General features: G+C 49.8%; 1 protein-coding gene across 23 annotated transcripts in view; it reads left to right on the top strand.

The window, feature by feature from the left end:
* Mical3 (microtubule associated monooxygenase, calponin and LIM domain containing 3) overlaps positions 1-20,590 on the top strand; it is a 218,064-nt gene that overhangs the window by 140,125 nt on the left and 57,349 nt on the right. For 22 of the 23 annotated variants that reach the window (XM_023717698.1, XM_004633390.3, XM_023717717.1 and 19 more), the window contains 2 exons: positions 5,547-5,635; positions 6,686-6,773. In XM_023717698.1, coding sequence (XP_023573466.1) covers positions 5,547-5,635; positions 6,686-6,773 — 177 coding nt within the window. Of the gene's footprint in view, positions 1-5,546; positions 5,636-6,685; positions 7,577-20,590 lie in introns of those variants that run through there. The other variant, XM_012515225.2, reaches the window with a different exon arrangement.

The following is a 20,590-nucleotide window of genomic DNA, read 5'->3' as shown; positions in this document are numbered from 1 at the left end:
TTTTTTTCGGGACCAGGGATCAAACTCAGGACCCTGCGCTTGCCTGGCAAGCACTTATTCTACTGAGCTATCTCCACGGCCCCATGTAATTATCTTTAATGCCTGGGTTATTTTAGTTAGCCTTTTACCTTGGGATCTGCCTGGGGAAGAGTCCTTGGGGCCTGGTCAGTCGGTCATAGGTGATTTTGCCTCTGGATATGTGCCCATCTTTGGTGCATTTTTCTGGGGATATAGATGAGATATGAGTGTGCCTCCCGGAGCTTACATTTGTGTTCGTCAGCTATCTATTACTATAACCAAAAGCCTGACAAAATGAATTTATGAAAAGCAAAGGTTCCTGAATATGATGACACATGTAATCCTACAGGTGATGTCATGGGAAATCCTCCTACCACCCTTCAGTGTCTTGCTATGTAATTCAAACTGGCCTTGAACTCACTCTGCGGCCCAGGCTGCCTCAGACTCACAGCGATTTGCCTGACTCACCTTCCCAGAAATACTACCCTAAAAACCAAGCCTATATTTAACCCATGGTCCTTTAGGGCATTCACAACCCACACCCCAGCGTGTTCTGATGAGAATAGGCCAGCACCCGTGAAGCATAGCAGTGTACAAGTGTGATTAGGACCAGGTCCCGTTGTATACCATGAACCTTCATAGAAATTCAGACAAGGAATCAAGTAACCTTCAAGAACAGTTTGGAATGCCGGGCGTGGTGGCGCATGCCGGTAATCCCAGTGCTTGGGAGGCTGAAGTAGGTAGGTCGCTGAGTCCAAGGCCAGCCTGACTATATAGTGAGACCCTGTCTCAGAAAAACAATACAAAACAAAAAGATGGGTAGTTTAACTGATCTTGGCAAGTCTGTGAGGGAGGAATGAGAACTGGATAGCAGAGGAAAGAGATGGCTTTGGAGGCCAGAGGCCAGACAGCCGGCATCTGAAGGAGCGGCTACGAGGCTGGCGTGGATTGAGGCCAGCCAACCAAGTGTGCTACCCTAGACATGGGAGCAGGGGTACCAGCGGCTTATGCCAGCTCCCCACAATACTCAGTTTTCATCACTCAGCACCCCAGAGAAATCTCCTCATCTCTTGGAAGGCACATGGACTCTGGAAAAGAATGGGATTTTAGGTGCACTATAATTTTACCCTGTTGTCCAGCCAAGTTACTGAGGGCTTCAGAAATCTAAATGAAGTGCCTTCGATAAGAAAAGAAAAAGGCTGAGAAGTCTTTGGAAGCAAAGAAATATGACAGGCATTAACCTGGGCCCTTGAGCATGTAGCTTGTCATTTTGTACCCCAACAATCCCTGAGGTTACTTTTCATTATTATAATTTTACAAATTAGAAAGCAAGTTTGGAAAGTTTCTAACTTGCTTGTTCAGGTCTCCTCAGCTAATGGGTGCTAATTTGTATTCTTTTTTTTTTTTTCTTCAGTCAGATTTTATTGTTTTGTTTTTTGTTTGTTTGTTTTCTTTCTTTTTTTTTTGTGGTACCAGGGACCAAACTCAGGTCCTGGTGCTTGCCAGGCAGTCACTTATGCTGCCGAGCTATCTCCCTGGCTTTATTGGTACATTTTCGATGTACATTGTGATCACATTCGTCATAGAGAATTTGTACCGGTATGCGAGATGATTGATGTTTTTTTTCTCTGTTCCCCTGCCCTCCCTTCAACCCCTCCTTCCTTCCCCACTTACAAAATGGTTCGTGTTCGGTGACCTCTGAGCTGACTGCACGCCCTCTGCAGCTCTCCCTCTGCTCTGTCTATGCTTGTGGTCTCTGCCAGAGCCAAGCGGCTCTTCCCCAGCTTTCACTGCTGCTGACTTCAGATGAGGGCTCCGAGCTAGACAGTCTGTTGTCCTGAGGAGAGGAAGCAGACTTCCTGCTGGAGGGGTCTCTAACTTCTTCAGAGTTTGTCCCTAAAAGCTGACAAACTTGACGCTTGGTACCGCCTGGGCGAGCAACTGTGTCTTGTGCCAGCATCGCGCACTCCCTGCCTAACGGCTGACCGTGTAGTCTGTTTCCACAGGGCAACTCGAGCGATCTTACAGAGGTGTCAGTCAGATCCCGCTAACGCCCTGCTCCCTACCTCACTGCCCACAGCAGCACCCCTGGAATGCACAGCCTTGTCCTGGGGAGAGCCCTGCACTGCCACCCAAGCACGCTGGTGTCATCTGCCCTCCACTCACCACTGTCCCCTTTCACACTGGTCTCTCTTCTGCTCCATGAACATGATCAAGCCGCTGCTGCTTTGGGACCTTGCCCTAGGGGGCCATGTCCTCTCTGCAGCATCCTGCTGTCCTCGCAGCCTGGGCTTCTGGCTTTGCCCTCTGCACAGGCCCCCTCCCCAGGCCCTTCCCAGACCTCTGGTTTGTTGGGGCAATCCCGTCTCACTCACCACCTTTTTAGTTCCCCACACAACATTCACTGTCATCAGATGTTTAGCCACATGTCCACTGCTCTCTCCAGAGAACTGTGTCCTGACGGGAGGGCTGTCTCCTCCGTGAATGGCTGAGTGAATGGAAGAAAAGCCCGTCTGCCTGACAGACATCTGTCTTCTCCAATTCCTTTTGCAGCCATTCCCCATGTAATTATCACTATTGCTTCATTGTGACCACCTCTAGTTGGTTACATAAGTGAATCACCCGTGCATTATAGTTAATTTGTAATAACTGTCTTTGCTGATTGAGAAGCTCTTATCAGCTGTGGAGCCAGCTTCTGCAGTTCAGATCTCTCTCAGACTGACAATGGACCCTTGGGCAGCTTGCTCAGCCCTTCCTCCCACATCTCAGCTGAGAAGAGGCAGCTAATTGTAGCTACTCCACTGGGCTGTGTGAGGATTAAACGAGTTGGTAGGTGCAAAACAGCTAACACAGTGTCTGGCACAAGGTAAATATTAGACAAAAATTAGATTTTGTTGCTGGCCCTGCCCCCGGGGTGCGCTGAGACCGCAATTGAGACTGGGCATGGTGGCACGGGCCTGTAATCCCAGGACTTAGGAGGCTGTAAACAGGTGGATCACTACCTAGTAGTGAGACCCTGAATGCCCTGTAGACTCTTGCCTAAAAATATGGACAAAGATAATTAGATCTTGTATCTAAAAAAGGAAAAGCATTGTTGAGCTGAGTTTGGGAAGGAGTGTGAGAAGATGCAGTCATGGGGTGCCCACAACACGTGTCACGTCTTGCATCTCCAGCCTGTGTGATGCGTGCTGTTCATGTTTGTAATCACAGATGCTGAGCTGGCGCCTCACTTCTGAGCCGAGCTCCGCGCTCAGCGCCTGAGCACCAGCGCCATGTTGTGCTGGCTTCCTAGAGAAAGTGGCTTCCCTGGGAATTGCCTTTGCTTAGGCTTAAGAGACTTTATGAGTGAAGTTCTGAAACTTAACCCCCTTTTGTTAATAATTTAGCGGGCCAGAGCAGTTCAGCGAAGATACACTCAAGTCCAGTTGAGTTATATCTTTACATCTAGCTTTCTGCTGTTGTGTTATAAAAAAAAAAAAAAAAAAAAAAGAATGCAGGAAAACATAGAAGTGGAATGAATGGCTGTCATCCTTACGTACTGTAATAAACAAGATTCTTAGCGACAAGTAACAGGGACCTGCAGTCGATTCAAGCCTTTGATCTGTGTCTTCCTTGCAGATCGCGGTCACAAGGAGCACTGCCCTTTCCCCGCACCATCCACACATCCACAGCAGCCTCCCAGCATGGCTCTGGGTGGCCACTTTAGACCTGGGCCGGTCCCTAGAGTGTGTACCCCAGGCTAGGATGGAGGACAGGGTTTCTGATCAGCAGCCTGGTGGTAAGTGATATCAGGCACATGCGTGATCACGCCCACCAGGCCACATCGAGAAAGGAGCGCTGTTTGTTAAAGTATGAGATTCAGCAGACACTAACAGAAGCTTATCATCCAGGACTAATAGTACACTTGGGTTTGACCTATGTATTGGTGGTCAGTAATGGATGGTAATGGAGAGCGAAGGCAGCCTAAAAAATAAGTCCATGGCTCACCTTCCCCTGTAAAGTAGGCAGTGAGACGACAGTCCCTTGGGTGTGGGGCAATCCCAGCAACAGCTGCAGCAATTTCTCCAAATCCTGGTTAAGTGCAAGCAGCTGGTGAAAATTCTGTTTGGGAAAACAGATAACATGGTTTGAGTATTAATTGATCTATGAAATTGCTTAAAAGGTTCATTCAGCATTGATGGGAAAGAAGAGTAAAAGAGAAACATGTTAGCTACTTTGAAAAAAGAAGAGCCAGGCTCAGATCACCAGGGAAAAGGAGAAAGGAAGAAAGTCAGCTGCCTTTTATTTTAACTTGTGTGTCTTATTTTAACTGTGACCCCAGGAAAGCTTATCTGATGAAGGGGCATTGCCTACAAATGGGAGGATGAAATAGCATGATTCCTGTTCCAACACGTACGTGTGTGTGTGTGTGTGTGTGTGTGTGTGTCTGGCAGTGTGTGTGAAGAACAAAGATGTGTTCACATGAAAGCTGGGAGTGGCAGTGCAGCGGAAAGCAAGAATGAATACAAGCGGGGCGAGGGCTGGGGTGGCCCTGAGCTTTCGGCTGTGTCTGTGTGTTTATATCTGTGTGTCTTTTTAGACAGGGTCTCACTATGCAGTTTAGGCTGGCCTTGAACTCTCTTTGTAGCCCAGGTTGGCCTCAAACTTGGGATGCTCCTCCTGCCTCAGCCTCCCAAGCACTGAGATTGTAGGTGTTCACCACCATGCCCAGCTCCACCGCTTCCTATGATAGGCCTATCGCTTCGTGTGCAGAAGCCTTACCTTTAAGTGTGAGTGAGAATCAGAAGAAAGTAGCTCTGAGTCAATCCAGTGTCACTGGAAGAGCTCTTTTGACCACACCCTGCGTAGGAAATGCATTTCACTGGACCCAGAATTATTTAACTTTATGTCATAGTGCACTCTGGCTTGTGCTCTGTATTCATCTGCCCTACTCTTACAGTCCGCTGCAGGACTTGGCTGTCTTGCGTTCCGGTGCTGGTCCTGACCACCCGAGGGCGGCAACCTGCTCTGGGCCCGCCCTACCTGGCAGGTGGTGGAGAAGGCAGGGGTCCTGGTGCAGCAGCAGCAGTGGTCCTGGCAGAGTTAAAGCGCAGGGCCACCCCAGCCCCTGCAGCCCTCCCGCCTCCGCCCCGCGCTTGTATTCATTCTTGCTTTCTCCTGCACTGCTGCTCCCAGCCTTCATGTGACCACATCTTTGTTCCTCACACACTGCCACTTTGTTCCCTGGCCTTGCCGTGCACGCCTCACAGCTTTGCCCTGGGCACTGATTGGGTAATGCTCAATGGCCTTCACATACCCAAAGGAGAGGGTGCATCCCCACCCCCCATTTTAGGGGTGAAGAGGGCTGGAGTTAAAGTTTAGAGGGAGAAACTGGCCTCCCTGACAGGAAAGCAGGGCCTGGCGAAGGTGGGTGTGCTAGCAATGGCTTCCGGCTGGCGGAGGTAGATAGGAGCGTGCTGAGAGCAGCGAGTCAGGTTCAGAAGGAAGCGTCTTTCTCACCCTCTTCCTCCTTCTTCTTGCTCCTGTAGGTAAATTCTACTGTAAACCACACTACTGTTACCGACTCTCGGGCTACGCACAAAGGAAGAGGCCAGCAGTGGCTCCTCTGTCTGGAAAGGTATGGCTGTCCTTCACGTAAGTGGAAGAGAAGCAGTGGGCCACGCTGGTGTGGCTGCAGGGCAGGGCCGGCCCAGCACGTGCGGCCTGTCCTCCCAGGGTCTGTCTGGGGAGATAACTGGCTATCCAGGCACAGATGGCCTGCACCTCCCTAAGGTAATGCCCCTTCTCCCACCTGAGCTGGATCGGGATTGCACTGGTCTTCCCCTCTGCTCACCCTGCGTGGAATGTGCTGGCTCTGTGAACGAGCCTGTTCTTTTGGAGGAGGATAGCTTGCTGCTGTGTCCTTTTTCATATGGCTGAAGCTATCTTCATGAGTGGTTGCGCAGGAGAAGCACCCTAGGCAGGAGTCCCTTTCGCTTCTGTCTCCCCACCCTCAGCAGCCACAGGCACAGACAGTCCTGCTCTCTGCTCAGGAGGAGCGTGCTGTGTTTGCCCTCCCTCCTGGGCCTCAGCTCCTTCATTCTGCAAGTTACTTGTCCGGAATCTTTCTTTTGTTTTCCAATAAGAACGGCTTCTCGAATCCTCTTTGTCAAGGTGACTTGAGTAATCCCTTCACTGCAGGGGCAGCACTTCGTCAGTGTGCAGGCTGATTGCTGCTGCTTTAAAGGCTCTGTGGACAGCAGAGGGGCTGCGGGCCGCGGTGTACCATCAGCCTCCTGTGTGCTGAGCTCCACTGTTGTGGATTTCACCAGCAACCAGAGAGGATGCGCATAAGTTCTGGGCTGATGTGGTGCTGTGTTATATGAAGGGCTCAGGCCAAGGATGTGGCCTGGTGGTGCGGGCCCTGAGTTTAATTCCTGGTACCAAAATTAAACAGACTGGCACATCCACAGATTGGGTTACCTGTGGGGTCCTGGAACCCATCTCACGGATACTGAGGACCAACTGTATACTTAGGTTGTATGGACTTTGACTCCTAATGACTTCTGTGTCATGTGTGTCCCTGTTTCTCTAAAGACTTACTGTACAAGCAGTACAGCCCTGAATGATAAGAGCCATTGGATTGAGGGCTCAGCCAGTTACTGTCCTTTCTCTGTGGCCTTTCTAGGAAGCCAAAGGACCCCTGCAGGATGGCCCTGCTGCAGACGCACACGGACGGGCCAGCACCGTTGCCAGCTCAGCCGAGAGGACCCCAGGTAGCCTCACTTCCTTGTTTGACTGGGTGGTACGTCACTCTCTCGGCCTCTGTGACAAGGCCAAGGGGATGAGCCAGCACCTCCAAAGCAACATTTCGTCAATTGGGCACCAAGTGGCTCAGAACCCTTTGGACTCCTTTTTCATGTGCCAGCTGCTTGCATTCGGGGTCCCCTTTCTCTATGGTCTGTCGGAGGTACTGGTGCAGATCGGAGGGGAGTTTCACTGGCAGGCTGTGAGCCAGTAAGGGGCCTTCTGAGAAGCAGGGTCACCAAGTACTGATGACATGCATCGGGGTGTGGTCCCTGTAGCCCCTTCCCACCTCCCACAAACACACTGGGTGCTTGGCGCAGACCCTGCAGTTAAACAGGAACGCAAAGAAAGCTGGGCCCGCTGGCCCAGATGAGAGGCCAGAGGAGCCAGGCCTCCTAGTGGGTCTTGTTCAGGATTTCTGTGGCGGAGCATAGGAGTTGTGGTCAGTGAGGCCCTGTGGTCTGAATTTGTGTTCAGCAAACTTGATGTTTTTACATCTCATCCCCCAGCTAGGTGTCTGGATAAGCTAAAGGACATGCTGCGTCCTGACCAATTTGGGGCATCTGAGCTTCCAGTGAGGCTCATGGTCTCTCTGTCCCAATGTCATCCTCCTTCCTGTGGCATCATTCTGCCTCCACAACACACAGGGGAGGCCTGGGCTGGTGCAGGAGCTGAAGCCTCTGGAGGACCACAGTGGTGTTTTTCTCCTTTAATTGTTCCTGTTGAGCTCAGGAGATAGCTCAGCGGCATAAGTGTCTGCCTGGCAAGCGCAAGGTCCTGAGTTCGATCTCTGGTACCAAGAAAAATAAGTTGCCCCTCTCTGCTTCTTGTAAACCTGTAAAGTGAGTCCACAGTTGTATAAACCTCTGGGGCCCCAGGACAGCCCAGGCCATCCACAGCTCAGGGGCACTATGTAGCTGAGAGGAAGTTGACAAGGCTGTGTTTGTGTTTGTCGCACATTTCCTCTTCTTCATAGCAAGTATACCTCACATAGCCATTTGTAAACACATACAAAATGATCAGCCAATGCCAGAAACCTTGAAGAAAAAGTTGGTAGCGGAATTTTGAGGATGGAAAAGGGAAGAATTCTCTTAGGTTTCAAATGAATCATCCCCCAGTTGCTTCTTTTCTTATGCTAAGGAAATTGAGCCCAGTGATGCTGGTCTGGGAGAGACCCACCTGCTTGGTGTCCATCCCAGCAGCAGTGCCCGGAGCCCTGCAGCCTGAGACCTGGATGAGCAGGGCACACGCAGCTTGTGCTCTTACACGCGTGTCCTGATCACACTAGGAGGGCCCTGAAAGTGGAACCCACATCTGCCAGCCATGCTTCAGCCACGAGTGCCTGGCACAGTCTGGCCCTGTGTGGTCTTTCTCAGGAGGTGGGGGCGTTACTGTGAGAGAAAATTGCAGGGAGCTAGGCACGGCCTTGGCTGTCGCCATGGAGCTGTTCAATGAGGTGAGAGCACCGCCCTGTTGGTCCAGGCCTCTGTGCAGCACAAATGGGTTTTCTAAGGAATCTGACACTGCTGTCAAACGACACAAGGAAATGGAACTTTTTGAGTGAGAAGTACAGAATATAGTTTTAAAAGAGGTAAATGCAGTGAGATTCAGTTATTTTCTGAACAAACCGAGTTTGCTCACTTTCCTGTCAGGTTCAGATTGCATTTCTGTGATTGAAAGGTGTAGTGGACTTCAGGGTTCTGAGAATGCTAAAGGCTTTAGGGTTCCGTAGAAGTGAAGAAGAATGTTCTACAAAGCTGAGAAAGAAGATGAAAGTTGGCAGTGTGACTACAAAATCAAAATAAGAAAGAGCCAGCACCCTGAGGATGCTTCAGACCCTGTGGTTCTTGATTCTGAACTAGAACATGCCTAGCCTGTTACAGCTCAGCAGCTCTGTGGTCTCCCAAAGGTACCCTAAGCTGAGCCAGGCAGGCCCTCTCCCCCTATGCAAGGTGCCCTCTGGACAGCAGGAAAGCCCGCGAGCTCAGGAGTGCTGAGATTCCTGTCTATGCTGGAGACACAAGATTTTGGAAGCTGTAGCTCCGAGCCTGACACTTTCTCTGGGGGCTAACCTGTGCTTAGCCTATGTGGAAAAGGGACAGCGTGTGGTGGGATGTAGCTGCCGTGACAGATTTCTTTTCTCCTTTGATAGAGATTTCTTTTTTAAAAAAAAAAAAAATCCCAGACCAAAGCATTGGTTACTCAACTAGAATTTCTCTTGGAAAGGCTACAGAAAAGCTAGAGTTTGAGGGGTCCAGACTGTGTGGCAGGGAGCAGTCATTAGCACAGACCCCAGCCATCTCCCCCACTCCCTGAGAACCAGAAGGGCTGGGATGAGTGAACTGTCATGGGTGGCTGTGCTAATCTCCCGAGAACCGAGTCGCTGAGCCAGGACTGGTAACCAGGGGTATTTGCACCTGCTTTGCTTGTGCCCTGTGCCTCCTCTTAGGGCATTTCTATTTTCCCTTGTGTTCTTTCCCTTTGTACCAAAATGACCTCTGTTTCCCACAAATACACATACACACACCAAAACCAGCATGACCCACAAGTTAAAAGAACCTAGCGTAGGCCTGCTTTCAAGTGTTGTCTGTTTCGGTAACCTAATCTGTAACTGCTGCCTAATCTAGTGGCGGGGGACATCGTTTACAGTATTTGTGTTTGTAATGTGCTTTTAATAGAGAAGCCATGGCTTCTGTTCTCAAGCCTGTAAATGCTGTGGGTCAGTGGACCTGGTACAGATGTCCTTCCTTCCCTGGCCTCAGAGTACATACCCTGATGTGAGGAAGAGTGAGGGCAGCAGGCAGAGAAGACAAACTCAGGTGGGATTCCTCTCCTGAGGCTGCGTGGGAAGCCCTCACTGACAGGTGTGGGGACTCTTTCCTTGCCTGGAGGAATTCCCTTTTATCTCATGCTGTGGACAACAAAACAAGAGGAAAGGGCCTAGGGGAAGCCTTACAGCCTTTCCTCGAGCTCTTCAGCCAGGGACCTTTGACCTTCTGCAGACTGGCGTAGGGCACACTGTCGTATCATGGGAAAGGCAGTCTAAGTCAAGAGGCTGCCGAGTTACAAGTGCCATCACCTGGCTCTGTCCCCAGACACCCCTTGTATGTTGGCTTCCATAGTTCAGACCCTGAACAGGCCAGTCAAAGCCCGCCAGGTGGTGCAGGCATTTCCTTCAGCCCTGGGGCTCCTGCCTAACAAGGAAGTTAGGAATCTTACAGCCTCCCAAGTCCTCTTCCCTCTTAGGCATTTCTGGAAAATCTCGCAGAGAGGTCTGCAATCCAGCCTACCTCCCCCAACCCTATCACAGCATCATGGTTGAGTCTGTGGTAAGGGCTGTTATGTATCTGTATATAGTTCTCAGTTCATAGATCAGGATATATATTTAAATATAATAATAATAATAATAATAATGCTGCTTCTAAAATTCTGTGCTCCATCCTTCTGGAAATGGAGGGAGCTGTGACACTGGGAACTTTGCCTTTGAGCTAGTTCAGGTTTTAGGGACCACGGCAGCCCAAGAAGAGCACATGTGAGGAGTGGAGAATGTGTATCTCGGAGCAGTACAGGCCTGCAAGGTCTGATGATTGAGTCAGGAGCAAACTGGAGGCAAGAGTTAGCTGCTGGCAGCGTCCACAGAAAGCCAGTCCCCACCTGCCCTTGCGTTTGTTCTTGGACCTCTCTGCTGGGTCGCTTACTGCAGCTGTCTGCCATCACTTGGTATTTGCTCTCTTTGGTTGCCTTCTACAGGACTGTACCTTGTTAGGCCTTCCTGGAAGGGGATCCTGCCATCCCCAGTCATTCACCTGGGGTAGGGGCAGGGAAAGACAGCAACCAGGTTCCCATGGCAACAGCATAAAGCTGCCAGAACAGGGGAGAATTAGCTGTGCCAAAAAACGTATCACCTGTCCACTCTAACCTTCCCTAAAGCCTTTGTTTTGCCCTTGTTTTTAACCTGTGCTGTTGTGAGTTTTTGGTGTGTTTCTTTGTGAGTTTTTATTTAATTGTGTAACTTTGTTTTTGCCGTTACTGTGAAATCACGGTGTTGTGCTTTTAAATTTTTCTTTTGACAAATGTTACATTCTTAAGAGAATAAATTCCAAACAATCTTCAGGTTTCTGAGTTTTTCTTTTCCTTCCCTTTTTCCTGACTGGAGGGTGGGGACAGGGGAAGTGCAGGCAGACCCTGGGCGTGGGCCTCAGGACCGGTTTCTGCCCTGGGTCAGGGAGAGAGGCCGACAGCAGAGTCGCCCTTGGGGCAGGAGCTGTCTGTGCCTGTGTGCATCCTCACCCGCGGCCTCTCTGTTTAGGCCGCAGGAATGGTGCAGAGGTTCTGCTTCACAGCAGCTGTAAGTAGACAAGAATAAGAAAGATGTCAACTATGCCTGTGTGTCCCCTGTGCAGTCAGCCTGAGGGACTTGGGCAGGGAGAGCGAGCTCCCACACAGCTCGCACCTGACCCGGGGACACAGGGCCAGGTAAGCTCCTCTGTGCCTGGCTGTAGCAGCCCCCCAGAGTGGAACTACAGCCACCCCGCCAGGCCCCTGCTGGGCACCGTAGCCACACTGTGCTTCCCGCCCCTCCCCCCCTTATGTCTCCCTTGCTGTCTTTGCTGGGAATGGGCATTGAGTGAGGATACCTGTTTCTGCCTGGCCACTCCCAAGCCTGCAGGGATAACCCTCCACAGTGAGTCCCCCACTTACAAACCCTGGCGTTGCAAACTTTAACAGTCAGACTGACTGAGAGTCATTGCTGGAACCCGTTCCTCAGTGGGGACCTTTATTAAGACATGGACTGTCCCCGCTCACACGTGCTGCTGTGATCTTAGAACTGGCAGTTTCTGCTGCATCAGTATGCCAAGCACAGGGGGCAAGGCCCAGCTTCATTGCCAGATTGAGCCAAAAGAGGGCATCTCGGGCAAAGTGCTTAGCACCAAGCCAGCACCACTGGGCTCTGGGAAGTCTGGGTGTTCTGGGATTAAGTCAACCTTGCTGGCCTCTGTCTGCCAAAACAGCAACTGGGGAACTCAAGGGCTTTGGGCTCCCCATAGAGTGGAGTGGTAAACTCCTGGGCCATCCCTGGTATCCTAGATGCTCCCTGCCCAGCTCCCTGCCCTGCCACTGGCTTCACTTTAAGGAGCATCGTGGTGTGAATTCATCCCCATGAAGTTGGAGTGGCCTCTCTCGGTGCTCATTTCTGCCCACCCCCCCTCTGTCTGTATTCTTGCTCCCTTTTCTGTGAAGTAGTCCATGTCCTGGTATCTGCAAAAGGAGGAGACTGGGCCTTGTGGCATGTGCCTGTAATCCAAGCTACTTGAAAGGCTGAGGCAGGGGGCATCACGAGTTCAAGGCCAGATGTAGCAACTTATGATTGTATCTCTGGGCTAGGGAGGATAGCTCAGTGGCATAAGTGTGTCTCGCAAGTGCAAAGTCAAAAAAAAGATTGTATCTCAAAAAATTAAAAGGGATAAGAATATCAATCAGTGGTAGAGTACCCCTGGGTTCAATTCCCCAGTACCACAAAAATACAATAAATTGGGATGTGGGGAATTAACAAACAATAATTATCCAGTGTGGTGGCGCACACCTATACTCCCAGCACTTGGGAGGCTGGGGCAGGAGGATTACTACAAAGCAAGACGCTGTCCAAAAAAAGAGTGAATAACAGTAAGTGGACCAAGAGTCGGTGACAAGGGTGGCTGCACACACTTTGTGATTAGCAAACAGGCTTTCTCCCGTCACCTTCCCATTTCCCATCAGAAAGGGGAGGAGGACCGTGGTCGGCAGGACTGTGACCTTACCTCCCACTGTGAAGATGCCTGATCTCAGTTTCTCTCTGAAACTTCTTGAAATCTATTCTCTGTTTTATTTCTCACGAACTGCCCACGAAAGCACTCCCTAGGAGGGGTGCTGTGGAGCAGACATGGAAAAACAAGCTGTGCGAGTGGGCCCCTTTCTGTTTTCACACTGACGTACAGGGAAGGATGGTGCTGCTCAGGTGGGCCCAGGGCCCACAGGTGTCCCTCCTGAGGTACAAATGGAAGAAAAATATCCAGATGAGACCCTTAACGATAATTGCTAGGGAAAGATTGCAGAAGGCTCTTTCCCACTAGGTTGCAGCACCTTGTGGAGATGCCCAGACTTGTCCGTACCACATCTCGTACCCGGCCAGGCACTCAGCAAGTGCCAGCAAGTAGATTCACACAGGGCTCCAGGTCACGGCCCGCAGCATGGCTCTCTCGCTGCCAGGGTGCTTGCAGTTTTGGCTGCCGCCTCTTTCTTCAGTTATTTCTTGTCTCCTCCTAGAGCGGGAGGCTGGCACAGGAGAACCTTCCACATGCCCGGGAAGGGCGGCAGCCTCCTGGCATGCAGGCTTCTCCTTCAATTACTTCCGGGTCCCACCAGCCTTGCCACACCATCAGCCTTTTACTTCCTGTGGGCCAGCTTCCGCCTGGCATTGCCCAAGTGGTTCATCAGTGCTGTGGGAGCGTATGTGAGTCACTACCAAATAGAAACGTAAGCCGTGCTGATGGACAGTCTTTTCCTCCTGGTAGCAGGCTCTATCCCAGATGCACCCTGAACGTGCTCCAGGGTCAGGAGGCCCCTACTCCTCACAGAGGCCACTCACTGGTATCAAGGAAAAGTTTGGCGAATCTCTTCAGCAAGAAGGGAATGTACGGGGGCCTGCCCCTTAGCTCAGTTCTTTAAGTGGCTGCTTCAGCAAAGCAGTCAGGCTCAGGTTGCTGTGGTTCGATCCCCACAACACAAGACAGCCAGTCATGCCTTGAAGGCATTCGGCGCAAAAAAAAAAAAAAAAAAAAAGAAGGGAATGTACAGCCCTAGGTTTGTCTTACTCTAGACTTGAGGCCAGGCTAGCATAATTACTAGAAGGACCCTTTCAGATGGAGCCAGAATTTCTTTCTTTTTTTTTTTTTTTTAAATATAGGGGTTTTTTTTGTTTGTTTGTTTGTTTGTTTTTGGTTTTTTTTGCGGAACCAGGGATTGAACTCAGGCCCTTCCGCTTGCCAGGGAAGTGCTTATTCCACTGAGCCATCTCCCCGGCCCCAGAATTTCTCTTGGCCTCTTGTTTCCTTCTGTACTTAGCTTATGGTGATTCTCCATTCATCGCATGAAATTGCCTCAATATGACTGCTAAGTGATGGATTTCATACTGAGTGATGCTATAAAATATCAGGTTGTTCCTGCTCTGACACTGTGACCTCGTAGGAAGTACAGTCTTCTACGTCCTAGCCTGGGATTGTGGATCTTTATAGTCTCTGTCAGCGAAATAATTCACAGCTTTTATCCCCAGTGCTTCGCTCTGCTCTGAGATGCTCAAGCAGCTGCCTACAGGCTCCAGACTCTGCTGCATTTTGTGTCTTGATGTCCCCGTGCCCCACCCGGGCAGGGCCCCTGGGTTCTTCTGGTGAATAGTAAAATAATTACTAAAGATAAGCACCGCCAAGCAGGGACCCGGGGTACCAGAACTCAGCTTTAGTGAGTCTTAGTTTTCTTCAACAAACACAGCAAAACCAGGGCTGTTTCACTGGCAGAGACCCAAGTATGTTTGCACATAGTTTCAACGTCCTTTCAATGTTAGAGAAAGCCAGGAATACTATAGACATGAACCCCAGAAAGAGGAATCCTCTTAGCATTTGCAACCTGCTGGGAATTCAAGCCTGGAAGTAAGAAGTGTGGTTAGGAAGACCATAACTGGAACCCGAGAGAGGGGTTGGCTGTAAGAAGCTAAACTGTCATGGCTTTGTGGACTGACCTCAACCTGATAATGAGCAGCTGGCATCAATTATAATAGGATTCTAATGGCTTATATGTTCGTATTTCGCTATTTTCTCTAATGAAGTCAATCTAGAGAGACTACTAGGTCGTAGAGAACAGTTATAAGGAGACTAGACTAACAGGTTCTTTTTGGTACCGTTCAGAGGATTTTTTTGTTTGGTTATTCGGGTTGGGTATTTTTGAGACAGGGTCTCACTATATAGTTGAGGCTGGCCTTGAACTCAGTATGTATCCCAGGCTAGCCTCTAATTCATGGCCTCAGCTCTCGAGTGCTGGAATTACAGATGTGTACCACCATGTTCGGCTTGGTTTGGTTTGGTTTGGTTGAGACAAGGACAAACTACATAGCCAGGCTGCCTGCCGTTGAATTTGTAGCAGTCCTCCTGCCTCACTCTCCCAAGTGCTGGGCCTCGCGGTGTGCACCATCACATCCGGCCTAGCCGTTTCTTTACTAAAAGCAAATGTGCTCTCCGGAAGTGGAGGTGGGTGTGAAGGAGTCCACACCAGCTCCCTACCTTCCTCTGTCCACCTGTCTTGGAGAATTGCCACTGATAGGGACACAGTAATGTGGATGTGGAGGAAGGCAGGAGGGTGACTCAGGCCATCCAGGCACAAGTCTCTGGCAAGAGAAGCAGGTGGCCCTGGGTCCTAGGGTGAAGGGCAAGTACAGTGGTGGACTACAGGCACAAGGGGCTAGGTCTCGTTAATGAACTGTGTTTCCAGAAGCCAACAACCGTCCTGTGTGCTGCAGAGTACCATGGCAAGGGTTGCCGGTATTTGCAGCCACTAGCGCCCTCTTGTCTGCTGAAGAATTGTCCTCAGAAGTATAGAATAAAGCTTGGAGCTTGTCAATCCCTACCTGTCTCCCATGTAACCAGCGCTGTGTTGTTATTGTTGTTCTTGTCCTTGTTGTTTTCAGACAATCTCACCATGTAGTTCAGGCTGGTCCTGAACTCACTGTTGTAGCCCAGACTGGCCTCAAACTTGGCGATCCTCCTGTCTCAGCCTCCCAAGCGCTAGGATTTACAGGCGCCTCGCCCAGCACCTGTGCTATTCAGTGTACCATAGTACCCTGCCATCTTAACCAACAACCACGTGGGAAGGCATGTAGCGGTGGGGGCAGCAGCCACAGCAGCAGCCGTGCCTACCTGGTAGCATGCGTTGTGCACGAGGCGCTGTCTGGATGCTTTACGTATATTGCTCATTGAATGCTCACCACGGTCCATGCAGGAGGCTTTGCTTAGGGATAGGAAACCCGTGGTCTGGGCCTTTAATTGGTGCATGCAGAGGCAGACGAGTCCGTGCAGGACTCCCCGTAGGGTGCACTTGCTGTATCCACTCCTCTGCCTCGTCCACTCTGTCACCGCAGCCTGACAGCACTTGGGGACAGGAACAGGCTGTGTTTAGCTCCATGCTAAGGTTTTCTTGAGCTCACCTGGGGCTCTGCATAAATCAGCAAGTGCCCCGTTGAGTATTCCAGGGACATAGGTGTCTTCCAGTTCCTTTGGTAGTGACTCCCAGGGCTGAGAATGTGGCACTGGGGACAAAGGGGTGAAAATCACAAAGGATCTCATCACTGATAGGCAAAGAGGGGGCAATCATTAAAGAAACTGAAGGAGAGGATGAAGACCGTGAATTACCTGTAAATAATGCAGGGTAGGTTTTCTCTTCGTTTTCTTTGTGTCAGCTCTCTTCGGTCATCTCCAATAAAATCAAACCTAAGCCTGACACAGTCTTTCTTCTTTTCTTCCAAGTACCCTGCCAGCACCTCGTACTCTGGGTCCTGGTCTCTGACTGCTTAGAGATCTGTAAGCTTTACCTCTTCTTCTCAACTGTGTTTTCGTGTGTGTGTGTGTGTGTGCACGTGTGCTGGGTAGGACCCAGGGCCTCATGCCTGCGAAGCAAGCATTCCACTCTGAGCTATACTCCCTACCCCGGGAAATCTGTATCTAAATTTGAGCCATTTCAGTTTCAGTTTATACTTGAAATGGTGAGCTTCTAAGGCTTTGTGCTCATGTGCAGCTCATTTCAAGCTGGCAAATTTGGTGAATGGAATTTGCTTGTCCCAGAATGCTTTCAGGAAATGTCCTGAACACGCACAGGTACGGCCTTACCCTGGCCGTGGAAAGGCAGGGCCCTCCGAGCACAGGCAGCATGCTGTAGGAGAATGGAAGAGTTAGGGAGGCGAGGAGAAAAGAAGATGTGTTTCTCGTGTGTTGACAAGTTAGTTTTCTTCCTAGATGTGGGAAGAGGGCCTGCTATAATGTCACAGGGCCGTCCCATCTGTTGGCGGGCTCTGGCATCAGCCCAGGAAAATGTGAGTGAACAGGGAACAGTTGATCAGATTCACCTTTTGGTCTCTCTTAATTTTTATCTTGACCTCACACAAAAGACAAACCTGGACAGGGAAGAAGCAACATGTGCAGGTTGCCTCAAATGGCGTCATAGGGGACAGCAGAGTCACCTTTGTAAGTAGGAAGGAGCCGTAGGTGTCAGGTGGTCGGGCGTCTGGCGTCTTATGCAGTCACTTATGTTCATGGGCTCAGTGAGCAGCATCGGAACTAGTCCATCCGCCCTCTGAGTGTCTTGCTCCGCATGGTAGTTCTTTTTGGCCAGCTCAGCCCACCCTGAGGGCAAGGCTGGTACAATGCTGAGGATTGAACCTCGGTCCCTGCCTGCCTCAGCTTGCCTAAGCAAGCACTTTAGACCACTGAGCTATCTCATCAGCCCAACTTGGCAGTTCTGAGCCGGCCCTTTGAATCTTGTCTTCCCACCAGTGAGAGTTGTTCACACTGGCGATACGAAGATTCTCGAGCTCACTGCACACAGCCCAGTCAAGCCGCAGCCAAGAGGACGTGATAGCGTGGTTGGCCTGTTTCAGAAGAGAGTAAAAAGTTTGATGTAACTTCTAAGCCAAGTCGCTCACCTGTATCTCCAGCATGCGTTCATCTTTCTGGTATGACAACAGCCTCAGAAAACTGAGCTGGATGCAAATGGAACAAGCATCCTACTGGCCATGGTGGTGGATGCCTGTGATCCCAGCACTTGAGAGGTTGAGGCGGGAAGATTGCTGTGAGTTTGAGGCCAACCTGGCCTGCGTAAGCAAATTCAAGGCCAGTCTGAACTGCACAGGAAACCTTGTTTCAAACAAATGAACAGGAACAAAAAAAAAAAAGCATCAATCTTGGAAATAGAAGCTCTTAATTTGAGCTTCATTTCTGCCTCCTGTTCTTGTCATCTTCAGTCCTAACCTTTATGAACCTCAGTTTCCCCATCTAAAGAATTATTAAAATGAGCAGGAATCTGGGTGAGGTGGTACACACCTGTAATCCCAGAGTGCGGGAGACTGAGGCAGAAGGATCGCCATGAGTTTGAGATCAGCCTGGACAATATAGCAACTTCAAAGCCAGCCTGAACTACATAATGAGACCCTGTATCAAAATAAAATAAAATGAGGGAAATACTATTTGCTCTTCTGTAGAGAGCAAGTATACAAAAATGTATGAAACTGGTATATTTACAAGCATTTCAGGACTACCAGTCAGGATTATTGTTGATAGGAATTCCAGAAAATGGTAGAGTAATTGGAGGAGAGAGCAAATTAGGTTTGCTTTTCTTGGCTAAGAGGCTCCCTCTCATCACAGGTCTGCATTCTGTGGGGTTGGGCAGGATGGGTCAGTTAGGGAAGGCTGGGCTCTCATGTGTATCAGAGGGGCCCGGGGACGGTGACATGATGCTTGCCAGCTCTTTGGGAGCATTGTTAAGTCTGCAGTTCTTGGCTAAATTTGGCATTGCTTTTCCTTCAGCCTGCGTGGATGGGATGTGAAGTCACTACAATCCCATGACACCCTGGGGGTGCTTCACTATAGTAACAAACACATAAACAGCCCCAAGTAGGGTTTATGTCAAGCTGGATTTTCAACCCCTAACCTGAAAGCCTATTAGTTTTCCCATAGGTGAGCTAGTGAGCCAATCTTAGGGCCTGTGAGTCTGTGCTGGTTCCCCAGCTCCATCCCACAGAGCTTGGCTTTATCGCTTGGTGCATTTGCTGGAGAGGTGGTCTGACAACGTCTTTTGGACTGAGTGCATGAATGGTGCTTTGGGGAGTTCAATGGCTGCTCATTCCATGGCATCTTTCATCACAGAGGGTCCACCCAAACCTGAGTCATTATACTCTTAGCCGTTGGCCTGCAATCTTAGTGTCCATCTTCTCACTCAGAGCCTCTCTGTCTAATGATACTTTTCCAGGCCAGTCTCAGAGATGTCCTCACAAGCTAAAAGCAAACATGTAGCTGATAGGCATGAGTTTCATGTGACAATTTAGGGCACCACTGAACACAATATTAGTTCCTCTCTAAGCAGTTGAAGGAATGCTGACTGTGAAAGTTTATGGCTTTATTTATTTTTTATTTTTGGTGCTGGGAATTGAACCCAGGACCTTGCACTTGCCAGACAGGCACTGTGCCGCTGAGCTATTTCCCCAGTGAGTTTGTGTCTTTAAAAGGGATGAGAAAAGCATTGGGACCTAATTCAAGAGGTTTTCATCAGGATGTAGGTTTTTTTCCATTGGTCCCAAGATGTAGAACATCTTTTCATGGGTCACAGGTGTGGCTGGTCATGGGTGTGCACCTGGCCACAGAGGGCCCTTGTGGTGCTGGCTTTGGACTGGCTAGACTGGCCGTGCCATGGGCCAGTGATGGCCAACCTTTTAGAGCCTTCAGTAATAACAAGCAACTGCTGCCTGTTAAAGGTTCATCACTACTGCCATAGGCCCCCTGCTTGGAAGATGAGGGGACTGGACCTTAACCCTAGAATCTTGGCTGCAGTTATATGTGGCTCAGCAAGGAGCATTTTCCTGGCATGTGTGAGCTCCTTGGGTTCCATTCCCAGCACCATAAAAATAAAAAAATAAACTTAGCATCTTTAGGAAAGTACATCAGCTCATTGTAGCTGTGATCCTTCTGATGCCGGTGATGCTATCGTGGTAGATGTGCCCCTTTTGTGGGCCTGGCATTTACCTCCATTTTTCCCAGGAGCCTGTAGAGCAGGACCATGCTAGCTACTCAACTGATACAACGGTCTTCAAGTTTCTGTGTTCCAAGGGAACTGAGGCTAGAATACACCCAACTGGTTTCTTAAAATTGCAATGAAGTGTGCTAGTTTAGACAGCCAATTAGAACTTTCACCCTGGTTATTTATTGGGAATGTTTGCAAATATTTATCCTGAGGCTGATCTAGGCACCGGGACCACAATGATGACCGGAGCAATTCACTTCGGAACAGAGCCTCTGGCTTGGGGTCAGTTCAGATTCATGAACAGGAGGGAGCTGCTGCAATAAGGCTGCAGAGGAAAGCCCTTTGAAGAACTGGGTAAAAGGCAGAAGTAGGAGAGACAGGATAGTCTTGGCCTACGGATCCTCTTCTTTCCTCCTTTACCTGCCCCTTAGGGTTTCAGAGATTGTGATAGATGACTCATATTTAGCTGTGGAGAGCTGAGGCACGCATATGAGTAAGTTGAAACAGTTCTAAGCTCACTGCACGAAGCACCCTTACTAGGGACCGGGGAGATGGCTCAGTAGAATAAACGCTTGCCTGGCAAGCACAAGGGCCTGAGTACAATCTCCTGTTCCGCAAAAAAATAAAAAAAGTCCTTTGCTTTCCTCAGAAGCAATAAAGCAACTGTGTGTTAGCTGATGATTCACCCTATTGCAAAACAACTGTCTTAAAATAATTAATAAATTTACTAGTCTGTCCCTTTACATTTAAGGGGCTGGGGAGATGGCTCAGTAGAATAAGCGCTTTCCTGGCAAGTGCAAGGGTCTGGGTTCAATCCCTGGTTCCACAAAAAACAAAACAAAACACCTCTACTGAGAGCTCACATCAGCCACATGAAAGTGGGCAGCCAGGGCTGGAGAGATGGCTCAGTGGTCTAAAGCACCTACTTAGAACAAGCTTGGCAAAGCATTGGGGACCGCGGTTCAATCCCCCAGCA

Source organism: Octodon degus, unplaced genomic scaffold (genome assembly GCF_000260255.1).
Source record: "Octodon degus isolate 3935 unplaced genomic scaffold, OctDeg1.0 scaffold00054, whole genome shotgun sequence".
Classification (NCBI taxonomy): Eukaryota; Metazoa; Chordata; class Mammalia; order Rodentia; family Octodontidae; genus Octodon; species Octodon degus.
This window is presented reverse-complemented; position numbering and strand designations above follow the sequence as displayed.